This window comes from Doryrhamphus excisus, linkage group LG2, assembly GCF_037039965.1.
Source record: "Doryrhamphus excisus strain RoL-2023G ecotype Guam linkage group LG2, RoL_Dexc_Guam_v1.1, whole genome shotgun sequence".
Lineage (NCBI taxonomy): Eukaryota > Metazoa > Chordata > Actinopteri > Syngnathiformes > Syngnathidae > Doryrhamphus > Doryrhamphus excisus.
Genome location: NC_136358.1, coordinates 11684496 through 11706915, shown reverse-complemented (window position 1 = coordinate 11706915; position 22420 = coordinate 11684496). Strand labels below are relative to the sequence as shown.

The following is a 22420-nucleotide window of genomic DNA, read 5'->3' as shown; positions in this document are numbered from 1 at the left end:
CGTTGGTGAGGCCAAATGGCATGACCAGGTACTCATAGTGGTTGGATGGGGTGTTGAAGGCCGTCTTCCATTCATCCCCCTCTCGGATTCGGACAAGGTGGTAGGCGTTCCTGAGATCCAATTTTGTGAAGATGGTGGCTCCCTGGAGTAGCTCAAAAGCGGAGGTCAAAAGAGGCAAAGGGTACCGGTTCTTGACTGTGATGTCATTCAGTCCACGGTAATCGATGCAGGGTCGAAGTGAGCCATCTTTCTTCCCCACGAAGAAGAATCCGGCACCGGCTGGAGAGGAAGAAGGGCGAATGATACCAGCAGACAAGGAGTTACTAATGTAATCGTCCATAGCCTTTTGTTCAGGAGCAGACAAAGAATACAGACGGCCCTTGGGTGGAGTGGTACCTGGGAGGAGGTCAATGGAACAGTCATAGGGACGGTGTGGTGGCAGGGACATGGCTTTGGATTTGTTAAATACCTCGCGTAGATCGTGATAGCACTCAGGAACGTTGGAAACGTCAATAGCGGAAGCAGGTGGGACTGGGCTGCAGTGCAGAGAGGCAGTGTGTAAACAGGTCTGATGGCATCTCTCACCCCATTCCTTGATGGTTCCAGAGACCCAATCAAGGTGAGGATTGTCCAGGCGGAGCCAAGGGGAGCCCAGGATGAGAGGTTGATTAGGTGAGCGAAGTAGGTGGAAGCTGATTGTCTCACTCTGTGTTGATTGAACCAAATGAAATCACCTGTTCTGAAACCCGTAACTCAGAGTTTCCTGTCTCAGAGTAGATCAACTCAGAGTTCAGGGTTAGACTCAGAGTTGGTTGAACCTGCTTCGTGAAACGGGGCCCAGGGCAGCATAGGGTTAGGATTAGGGATAGGGTTGGGGAGGTTTTGGGTTAGGGTTAGATTTAGGATTAGAGTTGACTTTTTTTTTCAAGATGGCCACAGTTGTCTGGTGTTGCCGGGGTCCTGGAAGAAGCTTTGGATCTTCCGGCTGTGGGCACGCTTTGCCACTCTGATGGCACGGTTCAGATTTGCCCTTGCTGATCTGAGTGCCATCACATCACCAGATTTAAACGCAGCATTGCGTTCTATTAGCCTTTCACGCACCTCCTGAGTCATCCAAGGTTTCTGGTTGGCCCGTGTGACGGTCGTCTTGGTGACTGTAACCTCCTCCATGCACCACCGTATGTAGCCTGTTACAGATGCAGCATACTCCCCCACATTGGTGTGTTGGTTGTATGTTGCAGCTTCTCTGAACATGTCCCATTCGGTGCACTCAAAACAGTCTTGCAGTGCAGACATAGCTCCCTCTGGCCACACCCTCACCTTCTTCACAGCAGGCTTTCCCCTGGTGAGCAGGGGCTGGTATGCTGGGATTAGCATAACAGATCTGTGATCTGAGGAGCCAAGGTGTGGGCCGGGGATGGCTTTGAATGCTTCCTTGATGTTTGTGTAAGCCAAGTCCAAAGTATTCTCACCTCTAGTAGCAAAATCCAGGATGCAGCAGTTTCTTGTCTCCCGTTTGGTGCTTAAGTCCAATTTCAGGTAGTCCAATTTGTTTTCCAGGGAGCGTACGTTGGCGAGCAAGACTGATGGAAGCGCTGGTCGGAACGGGTTCGCTTTTAGCTTAGCTGTAAGTCCACCACGACAACCCCGCTTCTGCTTCCTCTCGCATCGCCTTCGATGTCTCCACGGGCGGTCTGTACTGTGATCTGTTATTCCTAACTGGCGTAGCAGATCAAGGCTTTCAAAGTTTATGGGCTTCAAATTGCTGATTTTTCTCGTATACTATTCTTGTACTGTTACGCTGGGCATTTGATGCTGAAAACACTGATCTATGTGGTGAAATTATTGATAAAGTGTCTGTATTACCAGGAGCCAAAGCAGCCGCAGCCGGACAGGGCATCCAGTTTGTCACTGACTACAAAGCCAGACCTGCACCATGCCAGAATTACATCAGCTTCCTCAATGAGCTAAATAACTTCTTCGGAAGGTTTGAGGCTCTGAACAATAACCCTGCGAGGAAGGCTACCCCCCGCCCCGATGAACAGGCTGTCAAGTTTGATACTGCTGCTGTGTGGAGAGTCCTGAGGAAGGTCAACGTGCGGAAAGCTGCAGTCCCAGACGCCATTCCAGGACGGGTGATCAAGGAATGTGCAGACCAGCTGGCCCACGCGCTCACGGACATCTTCAACACCTCACTGGCCCAAGCTGTAGTCCCCCCATGTTTCAAGTCCGCCACAATAATTCCAGTGCCCAAGAAACCATCTATTACATGTCTGAACGACTTTCGGCCCGTTGCACTCACATCAACCATTATGAAATGTTTCGAGAGGGTGGTTAAGGACCATATCACCTCCATACTCCCCCCATCACTCGACCCCTTCCAATTCGCGTACCAGCCAAACCGCTCCACTGAAGACGCCATCTCCACTGCTCTCCACCTGAGCCTGGAGCACCTGGAGAAGAAAAACACCCATGTACAGATGCTGTTCCTAGACTTCAGCTCAGCATTCAACACGATCATCCCCCAGGACCTGGTACGCAAGTTGGAGCCACTGGGCCTCAAGACCTCCCTGTGCAACTGGCTGCTTGACTTCCTCACAGATAGAACCCAGTATGCCAGGGATGTGTTCTGAGCCCCCTGTTGTTTACCCTAATGACCCATGACTGTTGCCCCAAGTACAGCAGCAACCATATCCTGAAGTACGCGGACGACACAACAGTTGTGGGCCTCATTCAGGACAACAACGAACTGGCTTACAGGGAGGAAGTGCGACACCTTGTGGATTGGTGCAAGGCAAACAACCTGATCCTGAATGTTGACAAAACAAGGGAGATCATCGTCGACTTCAGGAGATCCAGACCCAGCCACACTCCACTCAGCATCAACGGCACAGCCGTAGAAGTTGTGAACGCAACCAAGTACTTGGGGGTGCATATCACGGACAACCTCGGCTGGTCACTCCACACCTCCGCACTGGCGAAGAAGGCACAGCAGCGACTGCACTTCCTGCGGCGGATGAGAAGAGCCTCCCTCTCCCCTCCTATCCTTACCACCTTCTACAGAGGCACCATCGAGAGCCTGCTGACCAACTGCATCTCCGTCTGGTCTGGGAGCTGCAAGGCCTCGGACTGGACGTTACTGCAGAGAGTGGTGAGGACAGCGGAGAAGATCATCGGGACCCAGCTCCCCCCCATTAAGGACATAGCAAACAACCGGTGTGTATCTAGAGCCCATCGGATCTGCTCTGACCCCACACACCCCCAGCATGGACTGTTCTCTCGCCTGGCATCGGGGAGAAGGCTCTGCAGCATCCGCTGTAGGACGACCAGGTTCAGAGACAGCTACTTCCCCCTGGCCATCAGACTGCTGAATGCCAAATAAGGCCCTCTACCTTTACTTACATTATTGTTATTTATTTCAATTATTTAAATTATTTGGGCAATTTACTGTTCACGCTGCACTTTACATTATGTTGTTCATATTTGGTGTCTATTCTGTCTATTTATTCTCCACATTATTATTATTATTATTATTATTATTTATTATTACTTATCTTCTTTTGTGTCTGTTATTATATGGGAGCCAGGCAACGACATTTCGTTGGCAATTTCACTACTGTGTTTTTGTGCAATGACAATAAAGGGAGTCTATGCCTATGTCTATGACTTTGGCGTTGTGGTAGGATTAGGTTTAGAGTTATGGTTGAGTTTGGGGTTTAGGTCGGTTAGGATTAGGGTTGGTTTTGGGTTAGGATTAAGGTTTGGGCAAGGGTTAAAATTAGAGATAGAGTTGGGTTACTGTCGAGTTGGGGTTTAGGTTGTTAGAATTATGGTTGGGGTTGTTTTTTGGTAAAGGCAAGGATTAGGGTTGGGGAGGTTTTAGGTTAGGGTTAGAGTCAGGATTAGTGTGGAGTTTGGGGTTGTAGCACGGTTAGGATTAGAGATATGGAGTTGGATTTGGGGTTAAGATTAGAGTTAAAGTTGAGGTTGAACCTGGGTTTAGATTGTGGTTGATTTGGGGTTAGGATTAGGGTTGAGTGTGGGGTTGGGGTAGGATTAGCTTCATAGTTAGAATTGATGTTGAGTTTGGGGTTTAAATTGGTTAAGATTAAGATTTGGGTTGGTTTTGGGTTATGGTTAAGATTTGGGTTGAGTGTAGGATTGGGTTTAGGATTTGGGTTAGCGTTAGAGTTGGGGAATTTGGCGTTAATGTTGGGGTTTCGGTTGATTAGGATTAAGTTTGGAATTGGTTTTGGTTTACAATGAGGCTTGAATTTGGGGTTGGGATAGGGTTAGGATTACAGATACGGAGTTGGATTTGGGGTTAAGATTATTAGAGTTGAGGTTGAATTTGGGGTTAGGTTGAGGTTGATTTAGGTTTAGGATTAGGGTTGAGTGTGGGGTTGGGGTAGGATTAGCTGAGTTAGAATTGATGTTGACTATTAGGGTTGGGTTGATTGGTTTAGGGGGCGGCATTCTAGGTTAATTGGCGACTCCAAATTGTCCATAGGTATGAATGTCAGTGTGAATGGTTGTTTGTCTATATGTGCCCTGTGATTGGCTGGTGACCAGTCCAGGGTGTACCCCGCCTCTCGCCCAAAGACAGCTGGGATAGGCTCCAGCACCCCCGCGAACCTCGTGAAGAAAAAGTGGTAGAAAATTAATGAATGAATGATTGGTTTAGGGTTAGGATTAGAGTTGAGTTTGGAGTTAGGGTTTAGGTTGGTTAAGATTAAGATTTGGGTTGGTTTTGGGTTATGGTTAAGATTTGGGTTGAGTTTAGGGTTGGGGTGGAGTTAGGATTAGAGTTGGGGTTAGAGTTGTTAGGATTAGAGTTGGGATTGGTTTTGGTTTTGGGTTAAGATTGTGTTTGGAGTTAGGTTTAGAGTTGGATTTAGGGTTTGAGTTGTTAGGATTAGAGTTTGGATTGGTTTCGGGTTAAGGTTAAGTTTGGGGTCAGGTTTAGAGTTGGGTTTAGGGTTGGAGTTTAGGTTGCTTGGATTAGGGTTGGGATTGGGTTTAGGATTTGGGTTAGGATTAGAGTTGGGTTTGGGGTTGGGGTTTAGATTGCTAGGATTAGGGTTGGGATTGGGTTTAGGATTTGGATTAGGATTAAAGATGGGGTTAGGGTTGGGGTTTAGGTTGCTAGGTTTAGGGTTGGGACTGGTTTTGATTTAGGGTTAAGGTTGAGTTTGGGTTTGGTGTTAGGATTAGAGTTAGAGTTGCAGTTGAGTTTGGGGTTAATGCTGGGTTTGGGGTTTTAAAAAGCAGCTAGCTGACCTTTTGTCCCCCCAACACAGACACAGGCTTACACACACACACACACACACATATATACCCTAATAGCCCACCTGTGTGTGTGTGTGTGTGTAAACATGCTAAAATGATGCCATGCTCCAAAAGAGGAGAAAATGATCAGGAAGTGAAAAAGGAGTGAGACGTAGAAGTGTGTGTTTAATGAGGTCTGACACTGTTTGATACCTGCAGGACACGTGCACGCACGCACAAACACAAACACACACACAAACACACACAGTAAACAGCAGAAACTGTCAATCAGATTGTTGACTGGAAATTTTTCGTCCTCCAACTCTAACGAGGCACAAAGTTTGTCTCAGAGCACACACACACCTTCACTAACAGAACCTGCTAAACCAGTGTGTGTGTATGTGGGGGTGGTTGTGTTTGTTCAGTAAAGACTATAGCTGATGAAGGTCCGAGAGGAGATCTGCTGGATCCATGGTCTTTAGGCTAGGAGAGCAGCTGAAGATTGTAAACGGGAGGAGTGCATCAATGAGAAGAAGAAGAAGACACGGTAAAGGTTTCATCAAGTAATAGGGATACTCTATTTCCGGAGAGTGAATAGTTTTGTCTGAGACTGTGGTTCCACTGGGTTTGGATGAGGGTAGGAGGCGTAGTGGAGAGAAAGGCGTGGCAGCCAAAGCAGGCGTGGATGTGAATGGAACGGAACACACCGGTGCTGCAGCATTGAAGCGCGCTGACACATCAACATCAGGAAGTCCGCAGCAAACAAACCTCATTCTTGCAAAGACTCTGCCACCCTGAAGACGACTCCTGCGAACAAGCGAGTAGCAAGACTGTGAGCTCCAAGATGTTTGGCGCCAGCACCATCGCCGCCGCCAACTGTGTGCTGATGGAGGATCAGTTTCTGTGCTGCATCTGTCTGGACGTCTTCTTCGAGCCGGTGACGCTTCCCTGCGGACACAACTTCTGCAAGGCCTGCATCGAGAAGCACCGGGCCATCCAGGCCAAGAACCACTGTCCCACATGCAAGGTGGTATTCCCTCAAAAACTGGACCTGCACATCAACACCTTCATCGCCCAGATGGCCGAGCAGTTCCGAAAGTCCACACAAGTTACCGCTCCGATCAGCAAAAGACCGGATGTCACCTGTGATGTCTGCGTAGGGAACAAAGCTCCGGCGTTAAAGTCCTGCCTGGTGTGTGTGGCGTCCTACTGCGAGGTCCACCTGGGCCCGCACCTGACGGCGTCGCGCCTCATGCGACATCAGCTGACCGAGCCGGTCCAGAACCTGGAGGGCCACATGTGCGTGTTGCATGACAAACCTCTGGAGCTCTTTTGCCGTAGCGACCTGAACTGCGTGTGCATGCTGTGTTCTCTTCTGGAACACAAGAACCATCAGGTGGTTCCGCTCAAGGAAGAGTGCGACAGAAGGAAGGCAGAGCTGTGGAAGACGGAGGCAGAGCTCACGCACTCCATGGACATGAGGCTCAAAAAGAGGGAGGAGTTCAGGCGCATCGTTAAAGTCAACAAGGACGCTGCGGACAAAGAGCTAGCCCAGGCAATGGACTTCTTCCGTTTTCTGACACAATCAGTGGAGAAGGCCCAGGAGGAGCTGGTCCAGACCGTGGAGGCCAAGCAGAGGTGCATTGAGGAGGAGGCCAACGTTCTGATCCGAGAGCTGGAGAAAGAAGTCAGCATGCTGAACAACAGGAAGTTGGAGGTGCAGCAGCTGTCACACACTAAAGATCAACTCCACTTCCTGCAGAACCTCCGCTCTCAACCCTCACTGCACACCAGAGACTGGACCAGGGTCCAAGTCAGTGCTCAGCCCATTGAGGGGACCTCAAGGACCACCGTGGAGCACTTGGAGGAGAAGCTGGGGAAACAGTTGAAGAGAGTGCTGCGGTCGGCTGAGATGAAGCACATGCACAAGTTCGCTGTGGACGTCACGCTGGACCCGGACACGGCTCATCCCGCACTAATCCTGTCCGACGACAGGAAGCAGGTCTTTCACGGCTCTGTGGACAGAGACCTCCCTAACAATGGCAAGAGATTCAACCCGAGCTGCTGCGTCCTCGGAAAGCAGAGGTTCTCTTCAGGAAAGTTCTACTTTGAGGTCCATGTGGAGGGCAAGTCCAGGTGGACACTGGGCGTGGCCAAAGCTTCCATCAAGAGGAAGGGCGTCATCTCCATCAGTCCAGAAAACGGCCACTGGGCCATGTGGTTGAAAAATGGCAACGAGTATGCGGCTCTGGAAGGTACTCCTCGTCCTCTGGTGGTGAAGACAAAGCCCAAGCGTGTGGGAGTCTTTGTAGACTACGATTTGGGCCGGGTGTCCTTTTACGACGTCCTCACCGGCGCTCTGCTTCACTCCTACAACGGCTGCAACTTCTCTGAAGACATCCAGCCACTCCTCAGCCCCGGACTCAACCATGACGGGCAAAACTCGGCACCTCTGATACTCGGGTTGGCTAAATACTGACGAGAACTTTAGCTTCAATGGTGGACTCATATGGGCGGAGCCTCGTGGTGATTGGCTTGTTCTTGTCTTGTTCTTGACTGCTGTCTTTCTTTACAACTTTTGTATTATGTACATTTTCATGACGAGGACTCTTTTATCATCTGAAAAGTCTGTCAATAAAGTTATTCAAAGCCAAAATGTGTGTGTGTGCGTGTTGACAAGCATCCATTCAAGCAATAACAAGTTAACATGAAGTCGACGTTCCTGTTAAATAGTGCTCTTAAAGTGAAACGTTTCACTGTCAATTGTGAGGTTATATTATGCTGCTATCTAGTGGCTGGTAGTCAGTGCTGCAACAGTTTAAAGTCAACGTGATATACTTTTGACTCGTTAAAAATACCAAATAATATTGGTAAAAAACGCTATTTAAATTTTGTTTAAAATACCATTTAATATTAGTCTAAAATATTATTTCAAATTGGTTTAAAATATCATTTAATATTGGTATGAAATACAATTAAATATTGGAATAAAATACCATTTAATATTGGTCTAAAATACAATCTAATATTGGTCTAAAATAATATTTATTATTGGTCTAAAATACCCTTTAATATTAGAATAAAACACGATTTGATTTTAGTATAAAATACTATTTAATATTGCTATAAAACGCTATTTAGTAACATTGGTCTGAAATATTATTTAATATTGGTCTAAAATACCATTTAATATGGCCTAAAATATTATTTAATATTGGTCTAAAATACCATATAATATTGGCCTAACATATTATTTAATATTGGTGTGAAAACAACTTAATATTTGTCTGAAATTTTATTTTAAATTGGTTTAAAATACTATTTAATATTGGTATAAAATACCACTTAATATTGGTCTAAAATATTATTTAATATTGGTATAAAATACAATTTAATATTAGTCTAAAATATTATTTCAAATTGGTTTGAAATACTATTTAATATTGGTCTAAAATATTATTTAATATTGGTCTAAAATACCATTTAATAGTGGTATAAAATGCAATGTAATATTGGTCTAAAATACTATTTAATATTGGTCTAAAATAATACTTATTATTGGTCTAAAACACCCTTTAATATTGGAATAAAATACTATTTGATATTGGTATAGAATACCATTTAGTAACATTGGTTTGAAATATTATTTAATATTGGTCTAAAATACAATTTAATATTGGTATGAAATACAATGTAATATTGGTCTAAAATACAATTTACTATTGGTCTAAAATACCCTTTAATATTTGAATAAAACACAATTTGATTTTGGTATTAAATATTATTTAATATTGGTATAGAATACCATTTAGTAACATTGGTCTGAAATATAATTTAATATTGGTCTAAAATACAATTTATTTGACCTAAAATATTATTGAATATTGGTATAAAAACACTTAATAATGGTTTAAATTATGATTTAATATTGGCATAAAATACAATTTAAAATTGCTCTAAAATATTATTTAATAATGGTATAAAATATTATGTAATATTGGTATGAAATATTATGTAATATTAGTATTAAATACCATATAATATTTTATTTTAATAATAATTCTAATAATATTTCATAAAAGTCAATTTAATGTTGGTACAAAAGACAAAGGGCAATTTAATATTGGTAGAAAAGACCATTTATTTTTTTGGCACAAGTGACAATTGAATGTTCTTATAAAAGACTGTTTAATATTTCTATAAAAGACAATTGAATGTTGGTGTAAAAGAGACGTCAGTGCACTACAGGCTGGACTCATTGTAGTCCTAAGACCTTTCAGACATTTCAGACCTTTCAGACCTTTTTAGACCTTTTAGACCATGTCCCCAAAAACCATCCAAATCTGTGATTTCAACACAAAGAGAAGATGACAAAGTGGATAAAGTAAGATTTTTTCTTAAAACCAAAACGCAAAACAAACACAAAGGCAACCATTTTGGATAGAAAGCAGAGCTGGTCCGTGCTGGGTAAATAACTGTGCTGGCTCTTCCGGCCCCGCCGCCTAACTCTGAATATCACAAAAAAAGCTCAAAGTGGATGCAAAATGAAGAAAAAAAGAGAAGAAGCCGTCTCGTTGCCTCAGTAGCCCTTCATGGACATGGACGACGCCCCGCCCTGATCGTGGCGCCTGACCTGGTGGATCATCAGGAGGGACACCAGCAGGCCCAGAAGCTGCAAGGCCACGCGGAACCGGTTAGTTCCACAAGCAACCAGCAGGCTGCGCCCCCACACGAACAAGTACAAGGAAACTTACTGCAGTGACAGCGAAGGTAAACATGACGCCCATGGACACGTTGAAGAGGAAGTCGGACCAAATGATGATGAATTCGCCGCACGTCTGCAAAGACCAAGGAATGTCTGACGTCAGACACAAGACGTCTGGCGGCACAGGGCATCATGACTTAGGGGCCCAAGTTGCTTACCTGTGTGTAGATCTGATCAGGGCCTGAGGTTCCCTGCAAGGACACACGACATCATTCAGGGCTCATTGATGACCACATTGAGCAAGCACAGCGGGTTCAAACCTGCGGCCGGGCTTTGCACTCGGCCGCTCCGAATGTTCCGTAGCTGCCCGCTTTGCACCTGCAGGTGGAAGGGATGTTGTCGCCCCAGTCACCGGGGCTGGTCAAGCCGCAACACTGAGCCTGCCAGAGAAACAGTGCTTTTATTTTGAAATGCCGAGAGCGAGAGAAGAAAAACAACCTCGACATGCGATCATGTGACATTTACAGTTTCTTGGAGTTGATTAAGCATGGATTGGAATCCTTCCTGTGCCATGTAGGTCTTGATCACTTCCGAAGAGGCACTGCGGAAATTATCTCTGACCTTGTGGACACACACACACAAAGGCGTCTTTAGCTGTGTGCAATGCAAGTGAAGTTACTTTAAGTGGGTGCCGAGTCTGGGAAGTATACCTTGTTTCTCATCACAACGGCAACAATGCCAAAGATCAGCATTATGATCATTCCGATGCCCATGAAGCCTGCAAACTGTCACACAACAACACATCAACAACACAACAGCAACACAACAGCAACAACAATCTTCATCAGTGGCCGCACAGTGGTGGGACAAAGCGTTTGCCCCCTTCCTGATTTCTTATTTCTTTACACTTCAATGTTCAGACCATCAAAGAAATGTTAATATTATTTATTAATAATATTATTAAAATATTAATAGTATTGTAAATATTAGTGACAGCACAACTAAACACTAAATAAAGCTAAGAAGTGGTAGAGCCACCCTTAGCAGCAACAACTGCAATCAAGCGTTTGTGATAACTTGCAACGAGTCCTTTCCAGTGCTGTGGAGGAATTGTTGTCATTCAGCCACATTGGAGGCTTTTCCGGCATGAAGCCTTTTGAAGGTCATGCCACAGCATCTCAATAGGATTCAGCTCAGGACTTGGACTAGGCCGCTCCAAAGTCTTCATTTGGTTTTTCTTATGCCATTCAGAGGTGGACTTGCTGGTGTGTTTTGGATCATTGTCCTTCTGCACAACCCAAGTTGCTTTCAGCTTGAGGTCACCAACAGATGGCCAGACATTCTCCCTCAGCAGAATTCAAGATGTTTTCTGGCAAAATGGAGACCAGCCTTAATGATCTTTTTGTTCAGCAGTGGTTTTGGTCTTGGAACTTTGCCATGCAGACCGTTTTTGCCCAGTGTCTTTTTCTTATGGTGGAATCATGAACACTGACCTTAACTGAGGCAAGTGAGGCCTGCACTTTTTTGGATGTTGTTGTGGGGTCATTTGTGACCTCTCGGATGAGTCGTCGCTGCGCTCTTGGGGCCATTTTGGTTGGCCGGCCACTCCTGGGAGGGTTCACCACTGTTCCATGTTTTGGCCATTTGTGGATAATGGCTCTCACTGTGGTCGGCTGGAGTCCCAAATCTTTAGAAATGGCTTTATGACCTTTTCCACACTGAAAGATCTCAATTCATCCCAGTTATGTTTTACCAGGGAGGCAATCACTTTTTCACACAGGGCCGTGGAGGTTTAGACTTTTGTTCTTCTTCCATAATAAAAGGTTTCATTTAAAAAAAAACATTTAGTGTTGAGTTGTGTTGTCATTGGCTAATATTTATATTTCTTTGATGATCTGAAACATTTAAGTGTGACAAACATGCAAAAAAGAAAGAAATCAGGAAGGAGGCAAACACTTTTTCACACCACTGTAATAGCCGAAGCCTGTCTAAGGGGTGTGATGGTGCACGTATTCCTAGCCGCACTTTTCTATACGGAAGCCTCAGGACAAATTAAAAGTGAGAAACAGGAAGTGCTCTAGCCTTTAGCTAGCAATAGTGCCAAGGAGAAGTACAAAAAACCTTGTGAAGAACCTCGCCTGTTGCTTTCACAATTTCATTACATTTCAAACCATAAGGAACTTAAGGAAATAAAATAAAATAAAATAAAATAAATAAAATAAATAAAATAAAATAAAATAAAATAAAATAAAATAAAATAAAATAAAATAAAATAAAATAAAATACTTCAATCAAAAGAGTTCAATCCCACCCTCGGCCATCTTTGTGTGGAGTTTGCATGTTCTCCCCGTGCATGCGTGGGTTTTCTCTGGGGACTCCGGTCTCTTCCCCCATTCCAACAAAATGCTAGGTTAATTGGCCACTCCAAATTGTCCATAGGTATGAATGTGGGTGGGAATGATTGTTTGTCTCTATGTGCCCTGTTATTGGCTGGCCACCAGTCCAGGGTGTACCCTGCCTCTCGCCCGAAGACAGCTGGGATAGGCTCCAGCACCCCTGCAACCCTTGTGAGGATAAGCGGTAGAAAAAAATTAAATTAAATTAAATTAAATTAAATTAAATTAAATTAAATTAAATTAAATTAAATTAAATTAAATTAAATTAAATTAAATTAAATTAAATTAAATTAAATTAAATTAAATTAAATTAAATTAAATTAAATTTTTTGTGTTTTAATTAATTAAGTGGTTTGAAGGTTTATATTTTGCAATTTGTTCCCCTCACAAAAATCCACATTGTGACCCTAAACCATGATTCCGGGGCACCATGACACCATGACACCCCTTGGTGGCAGCTATGTGGAAAAAGTGTTCTTTCTACATACGATCTTGAGGGCCAGCTCCTTTTCAGAGCTTCCGGCGTAGATTCCCAGGCAGGAAATGCCAAGGACGCCGATGGCAAACACCCATCCCCAGCCGAGCCCGGGGGCCCCAACCGCCGACAGCTGCTCAGCACAACAACACAATTACACCATGACACAATCACGCTGTTTCAAAGCTTCTCTCTTACAAGAAAGGTGGATAAAAAGGAAGCCTGGCTCCTAGAACTGCTACAAAATACAAAAAAACGCTGTGGTGTTTCTTTAACCATAAAGGGTTCAGATTGTGAAAGACATCTGCTGGCTTGAAAAAAAACAAGCACAAGTGCAGATTTGAACATGCGGTCTCCGCCTCCTTGGGGCTGCGTTTGTAGACATACATTCTAGATGGTTCTCATCAGAGTGTTTACACCCGCCGTGTGAGTGGAAAGTTTTGCTTTCTTCCATATGGGGCTGATTTTCTCAGCCGAAGACTCGTCATCCTCTCAAATGGACCTCTGGCAGCACACTTAATGAGGGGCCCTGAAAGGGGGCGGGTGGGGGTGTAGGTGGGGGCATCCAGCAAATCAAAACACATGGCTATTGTTTCGCCTTGGCCCTGGAACACTGTTTTTTTTCCCCTTCATACTTACTACATTTCCCAACAAAGCAAGAACAGGAAATATGAGCCTGCTGTTGCTGAGAGGGAGTTTCTTTATTGTTTCATGAATGTTATCACGTGTCCCGCACCACACTTTCTATACATAATCATTAAATCATAATATTTAGTGTTAAGATGTCAAACAGCAGCCCAAAACAGTCATTGATTGAGTAATGAGGAAAATCTTCAAATATGTCAGGAATTTAATGCAGTTATCTCCAAAAACGCTAGAGGGCAGTGTTTGTCTCTGGATTGACCAGCTATTTAGCTCCCTGTATCTTGGGCTCACGTTATGTGTGTCAGATGCTTCTTCGCCTGCTTTCTTATTTTGCTACTCTGCCTTTTCTGTCTCTGTGAGGTGATAGTTGTGTTTATTAAAGGGTTGATGGAACCTACTTTCCACTACCTCTCTGACAGAGTTTCCCATTAACTTCCGTTGTTTTAACTTTCTTTCTAAACTGTGTTATATAATACAATGTGTGTATTATGTGTTATATAATACGTCGTCAATATAAATGGGTTATATAATACTGCACGGCAATTTGACAAGGTGCTTTTACTGCCATCTAGTGTCTACTGTGTGTGATGTAATGTGTGAGTGTGTGGAAATAGGGGAATATATGTTAATTTTTTCTTAATTCAGACACATTTTTTGAATTTAGTAGCTCGGCGGTTCTCAATTAGAATTTGAATCCCGCTTCCGTAGAAGAAGAACTTTCGTTATTAGTTGTCTGCTGCCGTAATTAAGATTTTGAAAGTAAAGTACTACCCTGTAGGTATTTTATACTTAAATATCCACTGTTTGAGTGGAATGTTATGTTAAATTATCTACTTTAGTGTCACATTTGGAGGTGTTGGAATTCGCCATGTAAAATGGCAATGCTAATCGCTAGCGTTTATAAGGGATTTCCAATGTATATTAGCATCAAGCTAGCTTTTGTTTGTCAACTGGAGTCTTAATTATTTGTTAAACTTTTTGTTCCATAATTTTGAGTTTGTGTATTAAAACGTATTGTGCCTGAAATGGCCCATGGGCATGTCATGTGTTGGCACGCTGTGTATTATTTTTGCACCATCTCAATTTCAGCCTTTTCATTAAATAATTAAAGAAATATGAGGTGGAAAAATGAGCGCAGCCAAACCAGTCGGAGACCACTGCATGAGTCGACCACTAGATGGCAGCAAAAGCAGATTATCAATTTACAATATTTTAAGGCGCAAGCCGGAGGGGCTTTTTATGAACGTTACAAAAAAAACAGGAAAACAGAAAAGGGGAATTTTGATAGGAAGCGAACAAACAATCAGTAATCGCTGAGACATGGAGCAGGGTCGGATTAAATAAAGTGTTTTCTGCGTGTTTTCAGACACTTTTGGATTTTTGAAGTGCAAACTTAAGTGTGATATTCCTGTGAAAAGCATCAAGTTTATTGCGGTTTTGTTTACCTGGCTGCTGTAGATGCTGGCCTTCACCAAGCCAAAGATCAACAGACATCCAACGATCTAACAAGACAGCATTCATTTACATTGTTAGCATCGCCATGAGATTATGTAACTCTTACTCAAAAGCAAAGAACTTAAAGAAGAGAGAGAGAGTGTGTGTGTGTGGGGGGGGGGGGGCTGAGTTGAAACATGACCTGAGCTGAACTTTAGTTTAGTTCTTGTAAAAATCAATTTAGATTTAATTCAGAAAATGTTATCAACTTAACACATACCTGATACATTTGTTGTTGTTGTTGTTTTACATACTTGACACAACTCCAAACATGAGGTGAAAAAGTAGGTGAGAAGACGCAGAAGTACTCACGGCAAAGACCACATTGAAGAAGATGAAGAGACATTTCAGGCAGCCGTTAATCTTTCCCATCTTGAGAGCCGAAGTGAGCTTTGTGCCTTCGATGAGAGCTGCAGCTTCTTGTGAAATGAAACCTGCGGGGAGAATGCCAGCGCCAGCCCACTTTTAGTGCGTTCAGACCAGACCCGTTTGTGCCCCCCATACCCCCACACACCCACCACCACCACCATCTTCATTTCATCACACTTCCTGTATACAAGGACGAGGCTGGATGACTCTTATCATGGAATCAAATATCATGAGGTTGAAGAAAAGGATGAAAACAATAGAATTAAAACTGAAACAAAGTTTCATGGATTGTCAAGTCTAGCTGCTGTAGATCTATGAGGTGTGGACCTGAGGGGGGGCATGTGGGTGCGTGTCACCATTGTGCTATCAACCAGGAGGAGGTACGGAAAGAAGTATTAGAATGTATGTTCCAAGGTCACACTGTCTAATCTTTGACCTGAGGCATCGGTGCTGTTGCCAAGGTTACTATCAGGGGACAACTGTCCGGTTCTAGACTCGAGCAGGAAGCCGCTGAGGAATGTGTGGCTTTTTTTATTGGGAAAAGTTTACGAGAGAGAGAGGAAAGGCGGCACACCAATGTGTGGGAGTTGTTTGTGTCAGTGCAAAACAAGAGGACCATGTTTTTAAACACGGACTCTGTGGGGGGGGGGGGGGATAAACAACGATAGTAACTCTAAATGCCTGACTTAAGCAAAGTGCCACAAGGCAGGCTAAGGGGCCTGGACCTGTCACGGAAACAAATTGTGCTACAAATTATCATTGCTAATCAATATTAACGATAATAATCATCTCTCCTTCCCTTTGCCCCACCTTCAGGATTTTTTCAGGCAATAATCAAAATTATTATGGACAGCATTTTTTGAGATCATATTTTTCATGAATGTATGCCACATTAAACAGTTGCATTTCATTTGCAATGCAGCAAGCGACACTGTCTGTGTCTATATTCGGTTTGCCAACCGAACGCCTCAGTAAACGAAGGTTCCGCAGCCCAAGGCACCTCCATCTGTGTCGGTCCGACAAGCATTCACACGTATAACATTTATTGTGTGAATGCCGGCAAGCATTAGGTGGCAGCAGTGCTCAAACTAGCTCTTGAATGATACACATGCACATGAACTGCTCAAACAAATCAAAAATAACATGCTAAAAATTTTAGCACTTTAGCAGCACTAGCATGGTAGGTGTTAGCATCTTAGCTTTTCTGTTTCTGCAAAGACAAAAACATACATAGACACATACGACATAGATGCTAGCAGTTAACATGCTGACCGCAGCATTTGCATTAGCTCATCGGGGCTACGCGTGAGCATGCTAGCTGCAGCTTTGCAGTTCGGTGCCAGCATTAGCAGCATCGGGGTTCGGTGTAAGCATGCTAGCTGCAGCATTTCAGTCCGAGACAATACTACATATACATATACATATACATATACATATACATATACATATACATATACATATACATATACATATACATATACATATACATATACATATACATATACATATACATATACATATACATATACATATACATATACATAGTGAAGCCGGAAAGTATTCACAGCGGTTCACTTTTTCCACATTTTGTCATGTTACAGCCTCATTCCAAATTGTATTAATTTAATCTCTTACCTCAAAATTCTACACAAAATACTCCATTATGACAATGTGAAAAAGTTTTTTTTAGACTTTTTTTGAATTTATTAAAAAATAGAAATCACATTTACATAAGTATTCACAACCGGGTGCATCTTTTTTCCACTGATCATCCTTGAGATCTTTCTACAGCTTAATTGGAGTCCACCTGCAGTAAATTCAGTTGATTGGACATGATTTGGAAATATAATAACTGTCTATATAAGGTCCCACAGTTGACTGTGCATGTCAGAGCACAAACACCAAGCATGAAGTCAAAAGAACTGTCTGTAGACCTGCGAGACAGGATTGTCTTGAGGCACAAATCTGGGGAAGGATACAGAAACATTTCTGCTGCTTTGAAGGTCCCAATGAGCACAGTGGCCTCCATTATTCGTAAATGGAAGACGTTTGGAACCACCAGGAGTCTTCCTAGAGCTGGCCGGCCTTCTAAACTGAGCGATCGGGGAAGAAGGGCCTTAGTCAGGGAGGTGACCAAGGCCCCGATGGTCACTCTGTCAGAGCTTCAGCGTTCCTCTGTGGAGAGAGGAGAGGCTTCCAGAAGGACAACCATCTCTGCAGCAATCCACCAATCAGGCCTGTATGGTAGAGTGGCCAGACGAAAGCCACTCCTTAGTAAAAGGAACATGGCAGCCCGTCTGGAATTTGCCAAAAAGCACCTGAATGACTCTCAGACCATGAGAAACAAAATTCTCTGGTCTGATGAGACAAATATTGAACTCTGTTGTGTGAATGCCAGGCGCCATGTTTGGAGGAAACCAGGCACTGCTCATCATCAGGCCAATACCATCCCTACAGTGAAGCATGGTGGTGGCAGCATCATGCTGTGGGGATGTTTTTCAGCAGCAGGATCTGGCAGACTAGTCAGGATAGAAGGAAAATGAATGCAGCAATATATAGAGATATCCTGGATGAAAACCTGCTCCAGAGCGCTCTTGACCTCAGTAGACTGGTCATGTACCTTGACCATATAGACAGTAGACATTAGCACACAGCCAAGATCTTAAAAGATTGGCTTCAGAACCACTCCGTGAATGTCCTGGAGTGGCCCAGCCAGAGTCCAGACTTGAATCCGATCGAACATCTCTGGAGAGATCTGAAAATGGCTGTGCACAGACGTCTCCCATCCAACCTGATGGAGCTTGAGACTTATTGCAAAGAAGAATGGGCAAAACTGCCTAAAGATAGGTGTGCTAAACTTGTGGGATCATATTCAAAAAGACTTGAGGCTGTAATTGCTGCCAAAGGTGGATCAACAAAGTATTAAGCAAAGGCTGTGAATACTTATGTAAATGTGATTTTTTTGTTTTCTATTTTTAATAAATTCAAAACATGTCAAAAAAAACTTTTTTCACATTGTCATAATGGAGTATTTTGTGTAGAATTTTGAGGTAAGAGATTAATTTAATAAAGTTTGGAATGAGGCTGTAACATGACAAAATGTAGAAAAAGTGAAGCACTGTGAATACTTTCCGGATGCACTAATATACACATACACTAATGCTCAAAAGTTTGGGATCACTTGGAAATTTTTTGTCCAGTCTGAGATATGGCTTTTTCTTGGCAATCCTGTAGCATCCTGAAGTCGCCACTTCACTGTTGATACTGACACTGGTGTTTGACGGCTACTATTTAGTGCAGCTGCCAGGTGACGACCTGTGAGGCATCTTTGTCTTAAACTACACACTCTCAGATATTTGTCTTCTTGTGCACAGTTGTGCATTGTTTTTCTGTCCTTGTTAGACCCAGTTTATTCTGCTCTCTGAAGGGAGTAGTTAAGTTAGTATAAGAGATTTTAGTTTTAGTTTAGATTTTTAGATGGGTTTTCTAATAATCTATTAGCCTTATAAAATGATGAACTTGGATTAGCAGCCATACCAGCAGATTGATGCAGAGGACTGACAGTTGTTGATAGTAGGCCTCGATGCAAAAATGTAGATCCTTCTTTGAAAATCCTCAAAATAATTGTAATTGTTTGTGAAATGCATGAAAATGTGTTTTTCTTTGGAAAACAAAGACATTTGCAGGTGATCCCAAACTTCCCAAACATTTTTTTTTTACTTTTTTAATGCTGGAAACGTTTTTTGTGGTACACGTGATGTGGTATGTGTTTGCGACGCCTGCGTTGAAGTGCCTTAATCGTTGAACCAGAAGCATGCCAAAAACTTCCTGAAACAAAATACAAAAGGTGGACAAGATAGTCGGGACATAACTGAATGGAAAGCATGGAGGAGGCGGCAATAATCAAATTATTGTATCACAGACACACACTTGATAACAAAAAATGTGCATGACTCACATGCAGCCTCAGAGAAAACAACCTGGTGGACTCACCTTTCATTCCATTCTTGTCACGACTGGAACTTTCCTCACAGTCACTATGTTTGTTCATAGCATTTTAATAAAGCTTTGTGTATTGTTTACTTAAACAAAAAAGAAAAATAAATAAAAAAAATAATATATATAAAAAAGAAAAATATAAAATGCTGAAATATTTCTATAAATATATTTTTTAGGACAGAAGTAAGTTTTATTGTGGTGAAAAATACGTAAATCAATGACAAAAACCTCCAATTGTCATTTGGTAGACTCCTGGAGTCACCAACTCGGTGCTTAGCGTGTCACGCCCTCCGAGCACATACAGCACATAGCTAATCACCTGAATACCCGCAGGATAGAGGGTATCTATCTATCTATCTATCTATCTATCTATCTATCTATCTATCTATCTATCTATCTATGCAAACTCCACACAGAGATGGCCGAGGGTGGAATTGAACACTGGTCTCCTAGCTGTGAGGTCTGCACGCTAACCACTCGAACGCCGTGCCGCCCATTACTTTTTAAAATTTATTTTAAATTATTAGTTATTCGTTTTTTTTTTGTATGCCTGTGCATGTGTAGTGCATTAAAAAGAGTGGCTGCGCGACAGACGGGGCCACCTTCGGTCAGCTCAGCGTAAAGGGGGAAGGCGAAGGGATACCCAAGCACCTTAAATCAGCTTGAGTCTTCGATGGTGCTGCAGAAAGACAAACCGCTGACGGAAAACCACTAAACTTGACGTTCACAGACTTTATCCTCGGGATCCTGTGTCCTCTTATGATGAAATGGTAGAGAAGGCCAGATCTAAATATGATATGTAGACTGCTAAATTCGACCAAGAAGAACCCGAGACGCAACCCTTCTGTCATCATCCCATGTTCTTCAGTTCAGGCTTTTTCAATAAGTGTTTGTTGTAGGACTGTGCATCGATTAAAATATTTGATCGGGATTAATTTCATGATTGTCCATAGTCAACTCAGAATTAAACACTTTTTTTTGTCCCGTCCAGCCATTGGGGCAGATAGTATTGTTGATCTAAATGCCCTTACATGCTAAACAGATTTGCTCTGTGTCAGCAAAGGTGTCAGCTACAACTTCCCTGTACCATGAAATTTTATTTGCCGTTATTTGATGTTTTTGTTATGCGCATTTGGAGAAACTGGGGTAGGTTGGGGGGGGGGGGGCAGTAGAGAGAGAGACAAAAGCATCAGCAACAACAATTCCCATAACAACAACAGTGACAAACAGGACTGCATCAGTGAAATTTCAATGATGGCTAAGGGTCACAATGGAGATGATATATGAAATCAAACAGTCCAACTTACCAGTGGCAATTGAAAGTGGACTACCCTGAAAAACGCACACACGAACAGGAGAACATGCAAACCCAAGTGGAGACTCAAACCGTGACCACCGGTCCTCCGTGCAGCAAATCAAACAGTCACGTTTGTTTTATTTAAATATCAGATCATCAGCATTTGTGCATGAGGTCAGACGTCTGCTTGCTATCAAGCTATCTGTCCATCAAGACCCAACGCCGAGGACACAACAATGGTCGGCATCTGTACCACACACACACGGTTGTGTTTCAAGGTAGAGTCACCTGCCCTTTGACCTGGACAAAGCAGGAAAAAGACGCTGTGGAATGATGTGACGCTGTGATCATCGAACATTTTGGTGTCCTGGCAGCCTCAGAACCAGTCAGCTGATCGTGCTACACATTGTAGGTGTAGTCGGCCACGTAGTCCTTTAGTCTGTTGGGCAGGGGCAGGTCCCGGACCCGCCCTGTGCTTCTGTTGATGGCAACGCGACACAGGTGCTGCAGCGGCGGGATGGTGGCGTAGGCAGGCCGGGTGAGGAGCAGCGGCACTGTGCCGTTACGTGGCGTGGAGGGCTGAGACTTGGGCGCCTTCTTGTGGCCGGTCTTGGACAGTTGGACGTAGTGCTCCACCAGGTGGACCACGCTGTCAAACTGCTTGAGTTTGGGTCTGACCAGAAGCACAGAGTCCAGCTTGAACTTGCCATGTTGGTACTCGATGCGGAGGTTGGTGGGACCTGCCGACGTCATGGCAGATATGGTGAACAGGTAGTCCCTCTGAGAGCTGTCCCGCACTAGGAAGGTTCCCTCGGCTGCGTCCTGCAGGATCTCTTTGGCCTGGTTGGCACTCAGGCTTCCCCAGTACCAGCCTGAAACCACAAGTGTAGAAAACTGACGCACTGAGAGCCTTTCGCGGCGAAGCGGACATCTCCGACCTGGCTAACCTGTGCTGTTCAATTCCTTCATGGCCAAGGAGACACGGCTCTCGTCACACTCCACAGTCCTCCTGGAGGCCGCCCCCCCTCCTGGGTTGCTCTCACCCGACGCCTCGGAGGACTGGCAGGTCATTGGACGCGTCCAGCCCTCAGTGGCCCGACATGGGACGACCACCAGGACCAGGACTAAGACCAGGAGGATGACCCTGGAGAACAAAATCATCCAAATTTTTAATATTAGCACAAATATATAAACTTTATTACAAAGTAAGTATAAATTCCATGTTTGTGAAAGTGCACGATTGATAGTAAAAAGCTGAACAGTGACAGATTTCAATAATAAAAAAGAATAAACGTTGCTAGCTGTTGGCAGCTAAGCTAGCTTGCCATAAGCACAATGTTGACATATTACATGACTTGAACGATACGTTTTACAACCTGCACACTCAGGAAGTTCTTTGTCTCTCGTTGGGCTCTGGTCCCTCCTCGTTCGGGACTCACTTGAGGGTCCGAACTTCCCAGAACGTCCTCTGTGCGCGCGTCCAGTCGTCAACCGCGAGCTTGTTTTGAACTCCTTTATTCATGATGCTGTCGATGTTTCATTGGTTATTTCTACTCGTTGGCTCGGTCGGATTCGTGTCCCAACATGCTGCGGTGATCAGATCTGAACCCACGCCAGAAACAAAACAACAGCAGTATTTCCAGGAACTTTCCAGGAACATTGTCACGTGGTCCGAGAGGAGCGGACGGCGAGGAGAGAAAAAGGAGAAATGTCACATTCCCATTAATTCACCTTTCAGGGTTCTATTAAATAAGTGAAGGTTGTGTATATAT

The 22420-nt window shown here is 43.7% G+C and overlaps 3 protein-coding genes across 4 annotated transcripts; 1 reads left to right on the top strand and 2 right to left on the bottom strand.

The window, feature by feature from the left end:
* The first annotated feature begins 5675 nt into the window (after nucleotides 1–5675).
* Nucleotides 5676–7914, top strand: LOC131124871 (E3 ubiquitin-protein ligase TRIM21-like). Its single transcript, XM_058065801.2, has one exon. It carries the CDS (start codon nucleotides 6113–6115, stop codon nucleotides 7745–7747), a length of 1635 nt encoding a protein of 544 aa, XP_057921784.2. The 5' UTR covers nucleotides 5676–6112; the 3' UTR covers nucleotides 7748–7914.
* Nucleotides 7915–9384: 1470 nt separating this feature from the next.
* LOC131124891 (tetraspanin-8-like) lies at nucleotides 9385–15528 on the bottom strand. Its single transcript, XM_078797861.1, has 10 exons — nucleotides 15498–15528; nucleotides 15296–15417; nucleotides 14935–14991; nucleotides 12858–12977; nucleotides 10684–10758; nucleotides 10499–10594; nucleotides 10294–10413; nucleotides 10192–10224; nucleotides 10023–10106; nucleotides 9385–9940 (listed from the first exon to the last, which is right to left on the bottom strand). The coding sequence occupies exons 1-10, from the start codon at nucleotides 15517–15519 to the stop codon at nucleotides 9848–9850; spliced, it is 822 nt and encodes a 273-aa protein (XP_078653987.1). The 5' UTR covers nucleotides 15520–15528; the 3' UTR covers nucleotides 9385–9847.
* A 5225-nt stretch (nucleotides 15529–20753) lies between these two features.
* socs2 (suppressor of cytokine signaling 2) lies at nucleotides 20754–22315 on the bottom strand. Of its 2 annotated transcripts, none has more exons than XM_058065854.2 (3): nucleotides 22088–22315; nucleotides 21596–21792; nucleotides 20754–21520 (listed from the first exon to the last, which is right to left on the bottom strand). In XM_058065854.2, the coding sequence occupies exons 1-3, from the start codon at nucleotides 22168–22170 to the stop codon at nucleotides 21048–21050; spliced, it is 753 nt and encodes a 250-aa protein (XP_057921837.2). In that variant the 5' UTR covers nucleotides 22171–22315; the 3' UTR covers nucleotides 20754–21047. The 2 variants fall into 2 exon arrangements, with proteins under 2 accessions (XP_057921837.2, XP_057921838.2); XM_058065855.2 differs by having other exon boundaries at nucleotides 22025–22260.
* Between the last annotated feature and the right edge of the window lie 105 nt (nucleotides 22316–22420).

Excerpts from the sequence above, each read along its gene's own strand:
- socs2 (XM_058065854.2), bottom strand. The coding sequence starts at position 22,170 with ATGAATAAAGGAGTTCAAAACAAGCTCGCGGTTGACGACTGGACGCGC. Across the intron at positions 21,793-22,087 it reads TGGGAAGTTCGGACCCTCAA|GGTCATCCTCCTGGTCTTAG; the intron begins GTGAGTCCCGAA and ends TTTGTTCTCCAG. Across the intron at positions 21,521-21,595 it reads GAAGGAATTGAACAGCACAG|GCTGGTACTGGGGAAGCCTG; the intron begins GTTAGCCAGGTC and ends TTGTGGTTTCAG.
- LOC131124891 (XM_078797861.1), bottom strand. The coding sequence starts at position 15,519 with ATGAAGATGGTGGTGGTGGTGG. Across the intron at positions 10,414-10,498 it reads TTAATCAACTCCAAGAAACT|GCTCAGTGTTGCGGCTTGAC; the intron begins GTAAATGTCACA and ends TTTCTCTGGCAG. Across the intron at positions 10,225-10,293 it reads AGTGCAAAGCCCGGCCGCAG|GGAACCTCAGGCCCTGATCA; the intron begins GTTTGAACCCGC and ends GTGTCCTTGCAG.
- LOC131124871 (XM_058065801.2), top strand. The coding sequence starts at position 6,113 with ATGTTTGGCGCCAGCACCATCGCCGCCGCCAACTGTGTGCTGATGGAG.